The 15,929-nt window shown below is 39.8% G+C and overlaps 1 protein-coding gene across 1 annotated transcript in view; it reads right to left on the reverse strand.

The window, feature by feature from the left end:
- SMOC1 (SPARC related modular calcium binding 1) overlaps positions 1–15,929 on the reverse strand; it is a 135,439-nt gene that overhangs the window by 58,275 nt on the left and 61,235 nt on the right. The window contains exons 4-5 of the mRNA XM_080619313.1: positions 12,723–12,822; positions 10,362–10,409 (exon numbers count right to left, since the gene is read on the reverse strand). Of these exons, the coding sequence (XP_080475439.1) occupies positions 10,362–10,409; positions 12,723–12,822 (148 nt within the window). The remainder of the gene's footprint in view (positions 1–10,361; positions 10,410–12,722; positions 12,823–15,929) is intronic.

Genomic DNA, 15,929 nt, shown 5'->3' on the forward strand with positions numbered 1-15,929 from the left:
AATTTCATGGGTCAACTGGTGTAGAAAAGCCTTGCTGTGGTAAATTATATGGCTGTAAACCCAGCACTTTTTTCCTAAAGATAAGGACCAAGGTAATGAAGAGGAGAGGAAGAATGGGAATAACCTTATTCTTCAGGGAGATAAACATTTGAAAGGAAAACAGCTATAATAAAAAAGAATTAGACCCTGCGTCTGTGTAACAGAAGTTGTATCCAAGTGCATATCAATACAGACTACAACCATATTATTTGTGGAAAAGGTCATGCTAATCCACAGAAGGGATGTTAGGCTATCTTGTCCTAAGAATGGGACACTGTCCATAGTAATAAAGGGAGAAAAGGGAGGTGTGTCAGAAGAGGCAGTACAGTACATGGCTGCTCCAGACAGTCCTGGCACTACTCTTCACAGGGAAAATGGAGAGCACAGGCAGAACACACAAAAACATATCAGTAATAAGGGTTGCGAAAATCACAGTCCCCCTTCAGCAAGAGCTGGAGTACACACTGTTTAGGAATGTTTGTTAGTTTGTTATTTGTTGGTTTTCTCTTTTTCTTTTTTTTTTTTTTTTTTTTTGCAGAAACACCCCCACAGTGCCAGCATTACTTCGCACTGTGGAGTGAGTGATGAGATCAAGAGGTTGGTGACAGCCAGTACTAAGAAAGTTTAAAAATAGACTGAAGGAGGAAAAATGGAGCAAGAGAGGCTTACTTTTTTTATGGCTTCCTAGACTAGAATAATACATTTCTATCTCACCCTGTAAGCACCAGAAGTATGATAGATACTGCAGGATTCTAGACCTCAGTATCTTAATTTTGAACTTCTTCCATTTGGTTCACTGCCTTGAGTGACATCTGAAATAAAACAGGAACAAAAAAGTTTCTGCACAAAGAAATATTTCACTTAAGATGTGATACCTCATAGCAAGATTTTAGCACTTGACATTGCCCCAAACTTTGGGAGAAGTTTGTAGAAAGCTCTATAGTGCTGTCAACAGCTGCCTGGTCACTGCTGGCAAAAGCAACAACCATCTTACAATTGTTTAGTTTAGCCTCTCTGGTTTGATTTTATCTACTGTATATCACATCTTCTTTCAGGAGCCTCTGCTTTGATGTGAAGTATTCTCTGTTCCCCCCAACATACATATACCCCCTCCTTGACTACCTCGTCTGAAAGGCTTCTCAGAGTTCACAATCAACTCCACCTTGCCACTTACAGGCTGCATAAGAGGCCAGATACCTGCAGCTGTGGAAAGGAGAGCACAATCTGAAAAGCCCACAAGGATGTTGTGATTCTGATCACTGGCTACTTTGCTGAATGAGTTAAAAAATTAACGATTGTTATGCAAGCTTCATACAAATAATGATCAGATCCCGAGCTTTGGGAACATTTTAAAAGCTACCTGAAATATATATGGTGGCCTGGGGCAAGGGGCATGAAGGGTGTGATTGGAATCTCATTCTCTCCTCCCTCTCTCCCAACATCATATACATTCCCTTTCACTCCTCTCTTTCCAGCACTGGCCTCTTCAAGGTAAAGACTCTATAAACTCCCTCACATCAAGGAATACAGCCTGTAAGTGGGGGGTGGAGACGGCAGCAAATTTCCCAGATCAATGGCCATTTGAAATTCAGACATATGGCTGAAGCCCTACAGCTGCATGTGTTAATTACCACACGTGTCCCCTGTAAAGCAGTCTGTTAAACACAAAAAGAAAACAGAAGAGAAAAAAGCCGTTCCAAGGGATTAAGTAAATACTCCAAATTTTTGACCCTGCTCCCCCAGACACATGCCCGTGTATGCGAACACAAGCTCCCTCCCTTTCTCCCAACACCTGCATGCTGAGGAAGCACAAGACCCCTTCCATCTTTAGACATGTGCACTGAACCTATCTCAAAGTGTGCTTTCCCCCTTCCAGCTCCCCCTTCCCAGGCTCTTCTCTCACCAGCCTCTCTCCCCTTCTCCTTTAGAGGACTAATTCCTGGCTGACAACCAGACTAGTCTTAGGCTTACAATACTCCTTTTCATTTCCTCGCAGGCAAAGAGAATGGATACCTCGGTGGTACGCCTGTATTGCATGCGTGTAAATGATGGAAAGGGGAAAAAACCTACATATCCTTTTTATTCACTGCTTGTTTCTACAGGTTTCTTTCTCCCCCAGGATAACTAAGAGTAGAGGTTCAAGAGCTTTGATGAGTGAGCACAAATCTGATCTCTAAATATATTGGCCCAGCTGGTTCACCCCAGGATGATTTTAGACTAAAAGAGCTTTTTTATCTGATTATGAAACTGAAGGAATGGCTTTTCTGTATGAGGGAAGGAATGGAGAATAATGGCAGGAGGCAGATAGGCAGGGTAACCGAGTTGCGCTGAAAGGATGTCCAAAGGATTTAACATGCTTCAGAAGGAAATCTGTATGTATGGAACAAAGCACGTCTCAGAAAGGTACATGGGGTACAAGTGACACCACATTCTCAAAATAAAAAAAAAAATAAATAAAAAAAAAAATTTTAAGAGGAGGAAGGTCATTCCTCAAAGTCATTCTGTCAGACATCTACAGATCGGCTGTTCAAAATGAGCCCAAGACCTTCAGAACTATCATCATTTAAAGGCGTATTTGTGAGCAGTCAAGAATGTATTTGAACAGTCAAGATAAAATCTGTCAAATACTTACACTTACTTACTTACTTACACTTGAGAATTGCTTTGCGGCAGCACCTATATGTCCCATCAGAATCTAAGCTCCAAGCTGAGCACAGTGACATGCAATAACAGACATGGACACAGTCGAGAGAAATTCAGCCTGTTGGTAAGACTCCTTCCATATCTGGACTTTATCAAAGCATTTTGCAATACATCTCTCTTGCTATCAACATAAAACAAAAACCCAGATGAATGCATGAAGGGAAGCTATCATTCCAGCTAGATCTGTTCTAAAGAAGCTTTAATTCCCAAGGGTGCCATCTCCGAAACTTGAACAAATGTTGTGGTTGCCTCTCCAGTTTCCCCTATTTTGTTTACAAGCACACATGCTCTGCATGCCTTCAAGCTTTCCCATCACAGTTTCATAGTTTCTTTCTCTTACAGAGAAACATTTACACTGGGGCAAAGGAGTTCAAAGAAAAGTAATTGCAGTCCCTCAGCTGAACCCCTGCACCCACAACAAAATACATTTGCTTGTACATTACATCGATTTGAAAGGATACATTAAGGTTCAGATGTCTAGATTCTTCTACAGGACATGAATACTCAAACAAAATAGGTTCATGTTAGGCTGATACAAGCAAAAAGCTCCTAGCTTCACTTACCTACAAACCCTGCAATCTCTCCAATTTATCCTCAGGTTTATTTTTAAGAAACAGCTGCAGAAGACAGGAAGTCTGGGACTATTAATTTCAAAGTTATAATGACACTGTTTTAAAGGATCTAGACAAATACATAGCATAATAGTATAACATCTTGGCATGCTGATCCAGACACTAAAAGAGCATGGGAAGAATTCTTTTAACAACTCTTGAAAAAAAAAAAAAAAAAAAAAAAAAAGTGTTGAGGCCACATAACTATGAAGTATTTAAATGACAGAAACAACCCACAGATCCCAGAAGTATTCTATTCCTCTGGAAGCTGTAATTGGTCAGACACCAGAAATCTGTGTATAGCACATAAACAGTTAATACCTTAACAGATGTGGCTTAATCAATTGTTAGTCTGCCTATTAGATCTACTCACCAGGCTGCTCAATACTATGACTTAATCATTTAAAAGCCTTTACAGCTGTCCTTAAGACATTACAGACATGAGTAGCCTGTAGATTGCTATAATAACACTTATAAACTACAATTTTATTAAGTCATATTATATAGACTAACCTACCGATTAGAACTGTTGCTTTATAGATAAAAGCAGAATTCTTGTATTATATCAAACAAAATATACTTTAAACCAGAATTTGCCTTCTGCTTAAACTTGCCAATGAAACTTTCTTCAACCTCAAATTTGATACATATGTTCTGAGGCCCACAAAAAAACGTCTTGATGAAAACTAAACAATTTCAGACAAGTCAATGATGTGGGGACCCAAAAGGATTGTTTTTAATTCTACTGTTTATGTAGCAAATCTGAGGTTGAATTTTTCATCTAGGCCTTAACATTTCACAAATTGGTTTGATTTATGAGATACATCAAAGTGTTTCTTATAACACTGCTCCAGTCTGGAAAAGTGATCCAGTATACACAGTATTGTAAAATTATATTTCTCTGTTCTCACAAAAAATTGATCACAACTCCCACCTAAAAGCTGGGTTCTCTCTCTCTCTTATAAAATCTGCAATATTGACAAACTTCAACCTGCCGTACCTGTGAAATTCACTTGCTTTTGACAACTACATTTAAGTGGAATTTATTAAACAATTTTGTGGATTATGTACAGTATAGGGAGAGTGATAGGAACCAGACAATTCTGAATATCTACCAACTGACAAACCGACTAACTAAAGTAATGGTATTTTTCACAGAACTATTTTTATAATAGAGAAGCAAACTTCAATTCCACCACTAAGTTTTCCTGGAAATATAAAGATGCACTAACCAAAATGTTATGTGTTACAAATTCCACCTATAACACCTTTTATTCACAGCCCTCTCAGGCCTTTGCAGGACAGTGGTTTTGTCGCATTAATCTTTGCAATCACCTGAGTTTTTATCCCAGTTTCATGAAAAGCAGCATACATTCATGTTTCTTCCAGAGGCTATTTCCTGTCCTCTGCTAGATTTGATCAGGGAAGACTGAGAAACAGTCACCACCAGTGCATAGTAGGACACATTGAGCTTTTGCACATCAAGAGGACTCGGAGCATTCATATAGCGCACACACACACAGAGAAAACCTGCTGCTTTCTGGAAGCAGACATTATACATTCATATGACTGTTTCCACATAGCTATATTATACATGCAGCTCTGTCCAGAAGCATGAAACTGTATGCACACACTTTATGTATGTGTGTATATATCACCTAGAAAAGACCTATCAGAAATATGTCAGCTCTGGTCTAGGAGTATTCCCTCAGAAAGCAATTTTTATATGAAAATTCTCCTTCATTCAGACTTACAAACTAGCATATTATTTAGAAATAAATATGTAACAGAGAGGACCCAGAGGAATTGTTTTGGTCATACTGCAGACTTAGTATCTGTTAATCTTCTGCAAGAAATTCATCATAAGGTGGTGTTCACCAGCTAAAACCATCACTTGATTTCATACTGCTCCAGTAAACTTGTATTTCTTTCACCTTACTAATGAGGCCATAAAATATTTCTCTATCTTTCCTGTATCCTCCACAAGCTTTTAAAGACATCACAGAGCATTTTCTTAGTATATTTGAGGTTGGAGAGGCAGGAATAATTTGGTACTTGAAGCTCTGTTTGTGTAATAGCACAGCTCTGTTTCAGACTTGGTCAGTACCCAGTTGAATCCAGAAAGAACTGGAGAAGGTAAAGACCAAAGTCCCAGTCTCAGGTTTTGGTCATATTTCAACGCGACATTTTTGTCAAGATATTATCTTTCTTCTGGGACGTACCAACCAACTTCTTTGCAGGATGACAGCAGGTGAATTAGTGCCAGCTGCACCTGACTTCTTACCACCAGCAGACAAAGCTTCCAGGTCTCCATGTACAAACGGTTCCATTTATTTACATCGGCACAAGCCGTCCTCCACTTGGGTTTGCCTGAGGAGAGCATTCACTCTTTACTGCTCAGTCTAATTACTGACTCAGACTAATAGCTCATTACTGATTCAAATTGCTCAGTCTACTGGCTGTACAACTAGGCCATTAACATTTTCTGGAGGTAAGACTTTTGGAAAGCAGCAGAAAGAAAGCCACAGAATGGCTCTCTTGCCAACAACTGCAGTGGAGAATTTCCCTGAAATGAAGCCTACCTTTAAGCCCATTTCTCACTGTTAAACCCACAAAAAGCAACCCAATTCTAGATGTTTAATTGACATGAATTTTAAGTTGTTCATCTTAAGTTCCTCAAACTGCTTCAGTGTTTTCTTGTAGGCTGCAAACTCATTGGGCAAAAGCTTTTTGCTACTCCATAAAGGAGTTGTCTACATGTAAGATAGTAAGCATAAAACCAGCTCAACCCAGGCTTTGCCTTCTGTGAGGCCATCAGAGATTACATTTCACCAACATCACTGTACCTTCCCCAGGCTCATGGAATTGCAGATGCTATTGCCAGCTTTTGTAAGGGAAGCAAAGCAAGTCAAAACAGGCCTGGAACTTTATGCATTGCAAGATGAAAGAAAAAGGGAGTTCATACCATTCAATACTCTTCACGACTGACACCTTATTGGGCCCATATTTACCCTGTACTTCCATCATCTTTTAATGCCAGATTATAAAACCAAGCCTTCCTTCCCATTTCCTTCATTCAGTTAATTTAAAAATAGTATCAACATCTTGCACAGCATCCAGAACAGTTAGCAACCACTAACAAATCAGTATCACAACTTAGATTTCTTTTTTCCTCTTCACCCATAGCCAGTTTCTTTACTTTTAATTCTCTCCGACTTTAAGAAGGAAGATCAAGTGACTTTAAGCTTATTGGAGATAGACAATGACATGGTTGCTTTTTACATCCCTCTGTCTCCTGACCAGCCTACTTACTAAAACCTGCTTGGTGACTGTGACAGTCAATACTCATGGCTGCAGCATGCCAAATTTGTAGCTTTGAGATACTAAAGCCCCAGCATTCCTCAGATTAAGAAAGTTTTGTTTTGTTTCGTGTTTGCTTGTTTTGTTTCAAACGTGTGGCACAATTTCCCTTTGCCGGAAAGGAACGGTCTGCATTCTTTAGGCAGGGAAGAAATCCAGTCCCATTGGCTCCAAGGATGCCTTTCACTGCTTCTTAAAACATTAAGAACCTCCCAGTGGGAGAGAGGGGGGAGATGAGATCCACCCCTGTAGGGGACAGCGTGCATCTTCCAAGTCTCTGAGGCCTTCCAAACGAAGCAGCAACTGGAGTGAATTAGAGCAAAAAAGCTCCTTACAAGAAAAGACTGTACAAGGAACAAGCTGGAATAAAGAACAGACAGCAACAGAAATCTGCAGGTTCTGGATATCCTAATCCCACCCAAGAATAACTGCATTCCCTGACAAAGGTCTTGGAAACTTGTTCTTCACTTGCAGGCTGAATTCAGCATAGAAAGAACAGTGGTGATTGTCTGAGCTGTAAAGTCCACACACCAAGCTTGTCCTGGAGAACCTAGGTTTCTATTCTGCCTCATAAAAACATTCTTCCATCTCTGTGGACTCAGGTCTCTGCCTTCCAGCAACAGAGCACTTCTCAGCCACAGAACAAATCAATACATACTATTTTAAAGTTTTAAGTTTGGTGCCAAGTTAATTTGATTTAAATTACTTTACAGGGCAAATTGTATGAATAACTGGCATTGCATCATACAGCAATAGCAGCAATGTAAACATGGGTAACCAGAGCATGGGATTTAAAAATAAAAAGGATTTCTTGCCAGCACTCTTGTCTGTTCTCTGCAGAAAGCTCCACAGAACCACTTCTGGAACTACAAGCCAAGCCACGTGACCATAAAGCCATTTCATTTTCTTTTCATCAGTAGTGAGAGAGCCTGTGAGTGGAATCACATCTTCTGGCAACTCCATCACACCTACTGACTCTCAAAAATTAGGGCTAAACAGGAGAGAGGCCAAAACATTTGGAGAAAGGGTTATTACCAATACCCAGCCTTCTTCTCCTTCCAAAATTATTTTGTTTCTTCTAAAAAAGAGCTCATGTTAATAAAGTCTTCATTTATTACCCAACAGCTTAAGCCTAGTCATCTGCAGTTTCTAAAGCAGAGCAGCCTCTATCCAAAAAGACTACTTTGCCTTGAAGATTTGAAAGGCACCAGCGTCACACGAAGTTTATTAGCTCCATATTTTACATTCCTGTATGAATGAGACAAAAGAAATCACTTTTGAGAGCCTCAGCTATTGCTTCCTCCTGAGAGGGTCTACTGTGTGCCAGACAATGCTCTTTGACTCAGAGACCCTTATCCAGGGATGGAGAGAGGAGTGTGCGGTGCAGTGGGAGAAGTCCAAAAGCTCCTGATTCAGGTAGCAGTTGCCCAAAGTGATGTCAGAACTTTCAAAGATGTGCCTTTGCAACAGAAATGACATCACTGACTCAGTTCCTGCTGGACCCCTCCTCACCCTGCCCTGTCATCTTGCAAAGGGCAATCTTTACAGAAAGAGTCTGAACACTCACTTGGAATGGATGGTTATATGCACACGAGCTAGCTACAGGTCTTCAGAGAAGCCAGACCTCCAGCAAGCACCTTGCTTCAAGGAAGCCAGACTGTTCTTGGTTCCAACTTCCTTACAATAGGACCTGATACTGGAATTTTGAATCGAAGTAACTTAAGTCAAGAAAACACACTGACAAGAAAGACAGATTCATTTTTAATTAGGTATTCATCACTAGCCCAAAAAGTAATGCTAAGTCCATCAAGTTTTAAAATAAATTATTTCAGCTACCAAAAACCCTCTTGATTTTAAAAGACCTATTTAATGATTGCTCACAAGTATTTTTCTAACATGATGGAGAAAGGCCAAAGTGGCTTCCAATAGATATGAACAAATTCAGAATTGGAGGGAATAGGAAATGTACATGATTGCTTGAAGCATGCTGGCCCAAAAAGAATCATTTTCCTTTTCTGGACAGCTACTGCATAGGATGTTTTTGCAATCACCTGACTAAGTATACCATTCTTGAAACAAGATGCCACAAGCAGCACCAAGGAGAATCAATGTATATTACAAATTTTAGATTAATTCATTCCATTTACAGTTCTTTTTCTTTTTTGCATGTTCCAACTTCTGAGTCAATAAAGGGAGTGAAGTGGAAAAAACAAGTTCAGATGTTTTCCCCTTTTGCTCCTGTTTCTTTTGAAATCCAATGTCAGCTGCTTCCAATTCTAAAAGAACAGACCAGGACTACTCAGGTAGGAAGCCTACAAACAACCCCCGGACAAAAATAATGCAGATTTCAAGAGCTACTTGATTTGCTTGTACTTCAGGCTAGACTAGCATTAACAGAATGATAACAATGCATTCAGGTGCCAATTATACATTAACATGTAATTACAGGTTTACAGAGATATATCCTTATCTAAAATAAGAAGCAGGCTTCAGCATCCAGTATTAACTAAGTAGTTTTCTTTGCATCTTTTTCCTCCACACTTTTTCCTAAGCTGCAATACACAAGCAATAGACTGGAGAACAGATATTCTCAAAATGCTCTGTGATCATGTTCACTGCTCTGAACATAGCAATCTACAATCTCTGTTAAGTGTTCACACAACTGTATTGACAGTCCCAGCATGGAAAATGTTCTTCAAATTAAAGCACTATCATTGAGGTAGGCATTTTCCGGTGTTTTGAAGTGTCAGGAATGATTGGTTTAAGGAGTTAGCACTAAAAATTCCACTTCAGATATTAAACCAGGAACTTCTCCCAGGAAAACAGCCTTCATCCTCACCAGCAGGAGTGAGGATGCATTCAGCACTGTTTTCATGTAGTAAAGAGACAAACTCAAAAGTTGACTCTGAATGGTGGAGGTAGAGGGGAGAAGGGTTTAAAAATCAGGGTGGGGAGAAGGCCTACAGACAAATTTGACTGCCCCTCAATGTACTCTTCCCTCCCAAGGCTATTTCAATGAATACACATCAGAGACATAGAGAAGGGCTTCGACTACACATGGGAGAAGAACAATGACACATCTAAATGCCTTGCTCAGGAAAGGCAAGGACTGTAAATGAGGACTAATGTCTAATGCACAAAAGAGCGAGGTTTCCAAGCATAGCTAGGGTTTAATCCAGCACATCTGGCCAGAGTGCTTGATGTTCTGTGAAAAAGAAGACGAAACCACCCAACACTTTCAATGCATATAAAGCCACAACCATGACATTGACACTCCTGACTCTCAGTGTACTAGTCATATTGATAGCCTCCCTAATCTCTAGGGATTTTACTTGAGAAATCCTCTGTAGTTAACTTCAAGGTGAACAAGAGGTTATTCTGTGCCAGATGCTTTTTTGGGAAGCTCTGTTTTCATGCACTACATCTCAGCTGATGTACACAGAGCAGAGCACACCATTTTCTACTCCATGGGATGGTGCACCAGCAGACTGTTATTTTGTTCCTCCTACTGAAGGTGGAGGTCCACAGGCATAAAAGCCTCCCACACACCAAGCTACTTAGGAACCCATATTCTGAGTTATCTCAAGGGGACTTGGCAGGGCAGCTGCTATTACAAAACAAGTTGCTGAAGCACAGGACTCCACTCACCTTTCCTTCCAGAATTACCCTGGCTTGATGGTTTATCAGTTACAGAACCTAAAGGGGAGGAAAAAGAAGAAAAAAAAGACATTTAGATGCTGCATGATCACACAGAACATGTAATGTCACATTAACACAATCAGCATCTCAACCCACAGAGCATCTGTTTTACTTGCCAACAGCTCAGTTTGGGATTCAGAGAGCCTGTTGCTCCAATGAACTGGGACAGCATAAGGAAGTTTTGTGTGTTAAAATATTAAAACAGGATGAGGGTAAACAAGAAATCTTTATAGCTGAACCTAGTGATTTGAAAGAGCTCAACAGAGGACTAGCACTAGTGTGCTAGTAAGAAACCTGGAATTAATCCAAGGGCAAGTAGGAAAGATGAGTAAGAGTCACTTCTTAAGTTTGCAAATGTCAGAAAAAGCAAATCAAAAACAGGTGGGGAGAGTGTGCAGGGAATGCAAGGCCAGTATTCTAAGGGGAAGGGATTAAGTGGGACAATTTGCAGAAAATGGATTTCAACATCCCCAGCTATTTGAAAAGGGACACTGAATAAGATCCAGCATGTACTTGAATAGAGCACATCCTGGGGTTTTTAATATAACTTAGATCTTTACATAATACATATAATTCTACACTTTTCTGAAGTTTGCTTTAGTGCTTCAGAACACCGTTTTCCTCTAAAACTTGAACTAATAATAAAAGCTTTTTGAACAAATCCATTACCAAAGTGTAAAAATCTATTACAAGGTTTTTTTCTTCCCTCCTCTTTTTTTGGAATAGCTTTATTTCCAAGAAACTGATTCTTCTATGCACCATTACTAAAGTTCCAGTAATTACTGATCCTTTCAGAAACATGGATCAAAAGTCATCTCCAAAGGAGGCAGCTCTGACAGGCCCAAGGGACTGGTCAAGACAAACTCTAATGTAAACTCTATTGCCCAAGCACTTTCACTTGCAGATCAGTTCATCGCCGATCTACTGCTGAATTACAAGTAAGAAGCACATACCCGGTATCAGTCATCATGAGCTTAACATCTGTGTGTCCTACAAAACACTATGACTTTACTTTCCTGGCAACACAATTTTATAAGCAGCTCAAGACTAAACGAACAGATAAGCAAGACTAAAATGTGCCCTACCAAAACCATACATGGGAATGGTGGAAGAAAGTAATATTTTAACATTTAAGCCAAATTACTATAGCATTTCACCTTACACTAAAACAGGATATTAATTTTATTTTCTTTCCACGTACCTGTGGAACACCAAGCATCCCCTCAAGCTACATTGAGTCACTGGCTCCCAGACATTCTTCCACTCAGCTCAAACCCTCATGCAAGTCACTATGTTTGCTTATTACCACAAAACATCCTACAGCCAAAGAGGACACTGAATGAGGAGGATTAAAAAAAAAAACAACAACAAAAAAACCCAAAGGTTTGACTGCTGTCATGCTCCTATCTAAAGGGCAAACACTGTAAGGTGTGAGAGGACAAATACATTAAACACCCCTGGGGTGCAGACTGCAGAGCATGAAGCCAGAGGCAGCTGCAGTGCCTACATGGCATCCCTGAACATGTCAGAAACACACTCCTTTGCTCACTGTCTTCTCTTTCTTCTTCTTTGGGAAGTGGGTGTGAAGGGGAAAGCACAAGTCTAGTGTTGCCCTTGAATTCTTGCAGACAGTATAGAACAGCTTCACAGCTCTCCCTATGTCTAGCACGCCACTGCCACAGTAGCTCTGTTGGCCGCAGCTCACAAAGCTAGACTGTACATTAGTGTTCAGGGCCACATGAAAACCTAGGAACTAAGAACTGGAACTGAGTGACTTGATCAGAAGACCCAAATCCATCATAACAGTAGGACCCCAGATTTGATGGCTAGTAGGCAACAACCACCAGTTTCTCAAGAACTGCCTTACCAAACTTTTAAGTGAAGTCACTTTGAAGGCAAAATAACCTCATGGTCCACTAAAAACAGAGTCCGAGAACACTTCTTTAAACATAGCTCATGCAAAAAAGTTATTCCTTCTGTTACAGGAATTGCTGGTTTTGGTGTACACAACAACACTGCAACTCTTGCCTTGGCTACCACAGGCTGTTTCCTTAGTGCTTTAGTGTTTTTTCCAGGTGAGCCTTGCAGGAGTGTTTGTATCCTAACTGTAGGGTGGACCTGCCATAGCCCAAACTCCCTTGCAGCTTCCAAATGCCAGCAAGCACACAGGGAGATAAAAGCACAACTGCAGTGTTAAATTGGGTAAACTGACCAAGTCACATGGAAAGATTAAGTACTCTCAACAGGATGTATTCTCTCCAACCCCTTTAGTTATCAGATTAGCCTTTGTTGAAGCCACTCCCACAGTACCTGAACATACAGGAGTTTTGTTCTGTACAGAAGAGCCGCTAATAGGCTTGCCATCAGGTGTCACACACCAGCAGTATCCAGTGTAGGTATGGCACTGCACCTGTTTAATAAAACAAAGAGCAGGCATTTCATTTCTCACTCTGTCACCCATCACTTTTATTATATTCCAGCATCTTAGTGGAAGCCCCAACCCAGGTGCATCACAAATACATGCTTCAGAGTGAGGAGGTCCCAAAGAAGACCATCTTTGATATCGTTATCTTTTCTTTCTCTCCTTACCCCCCTCCCCAAAGAAAGGTTGTTTCTCCTATTCCAACTCCCTTAGCTGCAGTTCAGTAGGCAAAAGAAGTTACAAGTAGTCAACTGAGAACAATTCAGTTTTGTGATGCAGCAGCTGTATCTCAGCTCATTCCACCTTCTGCTAAATCCTATTTACTATTAAGCCTTAAATAGTAGTCCCACTACATCCCATCTGGGATATGGAAAGTCCACCCTGGCCCAACTCCACAGATGCTTGAGAAGAGCATCTGTGGGCATTTCAAGAGCATTTTGTTCAGTAAACCTGACTGGAAAAATGCAACACTGACTTCTTAACAAACCTTCTCCAGATAGATTTAAGTTCTCTCCTGTTACTATGTCAACGTAGGCAGCAGTAGCAAAATCCAGCATGCTTGCTTTTCATGTATTGACAAGAACTTAAAAACATTTGATGAAAGCTCTATTGAGCAAACAGGCAAACAGCATAAGATTCATCTTGCTTAACTTTGAAACTCTGCTTCTAAACTGAACATCTAGAGTTGTCCCGTTCCTTCTTTCACCATGAAAGGACACCAGAACAACTAGTTCAGATGCGGACCTCTAAAGCAAAAACAGACAAATCCCGATCTAGCAAACTGGTCTTAGTAAAATCTATGCAGATATTACTTCAGTGGCACTATAGTTTCATCCAGCTCAACAAATGAGTTACAGTCTTTGTCTCACCTTTTCACAGTGTTCAGCATTTGGATGAAATTCACAATGTCTTTGAGTTCCCTTGAGACAAAAGTAACCAATAATCATACAGGCATTTATGCAAATATTAAGAGGTTCCAAACTCCTTTCTAGCAAACACACTTTCAGTTGTGGCTGAGTGTGCACATCATTACTTCCAGCACCTTGAAATGGTATAGAAATGCCTACATTACTTTAAGCTAGAGATGGCTCCCTTCAACACATTTCTGAAACAAAGCCATTAAATGAGACGAAATCACTTTAGAAACTCCCTTTTCATTTTACTTGTAAATTGAATTCTGTCCCTTCTTGCTTTTTCAAAACAACTTCATTGCAGCTGATTTCCCATTCCAGTCCTCTCCACACAGAAGAGTGATGGGGTGTTTGTACCGTTCCCTTTATTAGAGATCCTTCAGAGCTAAGCCAGTCATTCCCCCTTGCTGACAGCTGGCTTCGATTCCCTAAGGTAGCAGAGTTTGTTCAGAGACTTAACAACAGTCTTTTTAAAAGGCTTTGAGTATCACATAAAACATGATCTAAGAGCAATTATAACACAGTACCATGTGTTTATCTTGAGTTTTAGTAAAGTGCAAATCAATCATTTTGCCTCAAGCACATTGAATTTTAGCAGCCAAAAATCAACAATAGTCTCACGTAGACATGTCACTAAAGTCACTGTCACCGCTATCTGCATACTTTCATTTTTATTCTCTCAACACATCACAGAACTGATTGCAAATTACTCAAAAGCACTATGGATATAATTAGCAATAATCAAGTTGCAAAATATTTCTTATTGTTCAATTTAATCAATTGTACATTCAAAGCAAGTGTGATGGAACTGCTTGGGTTTCTGTGATCAGTGTTTATCTTTGCTGATCAGACACACATCATTGCATTCCCAACAGCACAAGGAGCTATTGGGAATGTAAGTTCTATCTGAGCATTAATTGTACAAGACAATGCCAAATTCCAGGATAGAGTCTTGAATTTGTAGGGTAAGACCATTCCATGTTACATTACAGAAAAAAAATCTAGTGTACCCAGCATTTAAAAAATTCAAGTGTTAGTGACTTAATAGTTCTTCAGCCAAGTCTGCAGAAAAAAGTACATGGCAAAGGAGTCCAAAAACGTATTGACATACATTTAGGATAGATGCATTAACTAAGCATGTTATGCAGTTCATCTCAACAAGCTGCATCTCATCTACCAATTACATACACCCGTTTATGCAAGCCAAGCACATTACAACTATAAAAGCACAGTAATTTTGTAAATAACTAAGCTAAGGAATGCTGATCTTCCTTGGACTAGGATCCCATGACCCCCCCTATATCTCATATTGACAGCACTTTCACAACAACCCAATGTTCTACCACGGCACTAGAGGATTTCCGTATCACAGATAATAGCAGCAATTGAATCTCAGCCCTTATCCTAAGAGTCAGACAACTACCCATGAAGCACAAACACTTCAGAAAACTCAAAAATAACTGCAGTTGTCTTTCCTGAATGTCTTCATGCTGAGAGGGCTACCTTTCATCACAATACCTGACTAGGTCTCAGCATATTTAAACTAAAACAAGGTGTCTTAACAACAGTGGCCTACAGCTACAATTGCAGCCTAAAGGCTGGGATAAAATAAATAAAATGGTGTGCTTTTCATGAGTTACATAGCACTGGTATAGTACTGAAAACAATTTAAAGCCAATAGCTGTCCAGCACTATTTCTAAACACCGTGTGTAAATACAAACTCTAAAGTGTCAACTATTCCAAAGCACTTTTTATAAGAAATCTTGAGAATTCAGGTTTTTACTGTAATTTTTTTCCAGTGATCTTAGGTTTGGGGTTTTGTTTCTAAATCCCATTTAAATCTCTTACCTGAAATTCAACCTCATTCTAATCCTACTCGCATAGTAGAAAGGTTTTTAAATGCTGTTATAATCAGAAGAGTAACCATGTAAAAGTGATACCTGTTTACTGCACAGATCTAATCTTCAGTTATTGAGTTAATGTTGGATCTACCAAAACACATATTAGAAAAATATTTGACTTATTTTGGCTTTCGGTCTTCTAAAGCTAAGTATTCTGTCAGAGAATATATATTATCAATTCTACATACAAAATAGGCTTGACTGCTAACAAGTTGCAGCTACAGAACACTCACTACTGCTGGAAAGGCACACAACAGATAGGAGTTTGACATCTCAAATTAA

Source organism: Psittacula echo (genome assembly GCF_963264785.1).
Source record: "Psittacula echo genome assembly, chromosome: 5".
Taxonomy (NCBI): Eukaryota; Metazoa; Chordata; class Aves; order Psittaciformes; family Psittacidae; genus Psittacula; species Psittacula echo.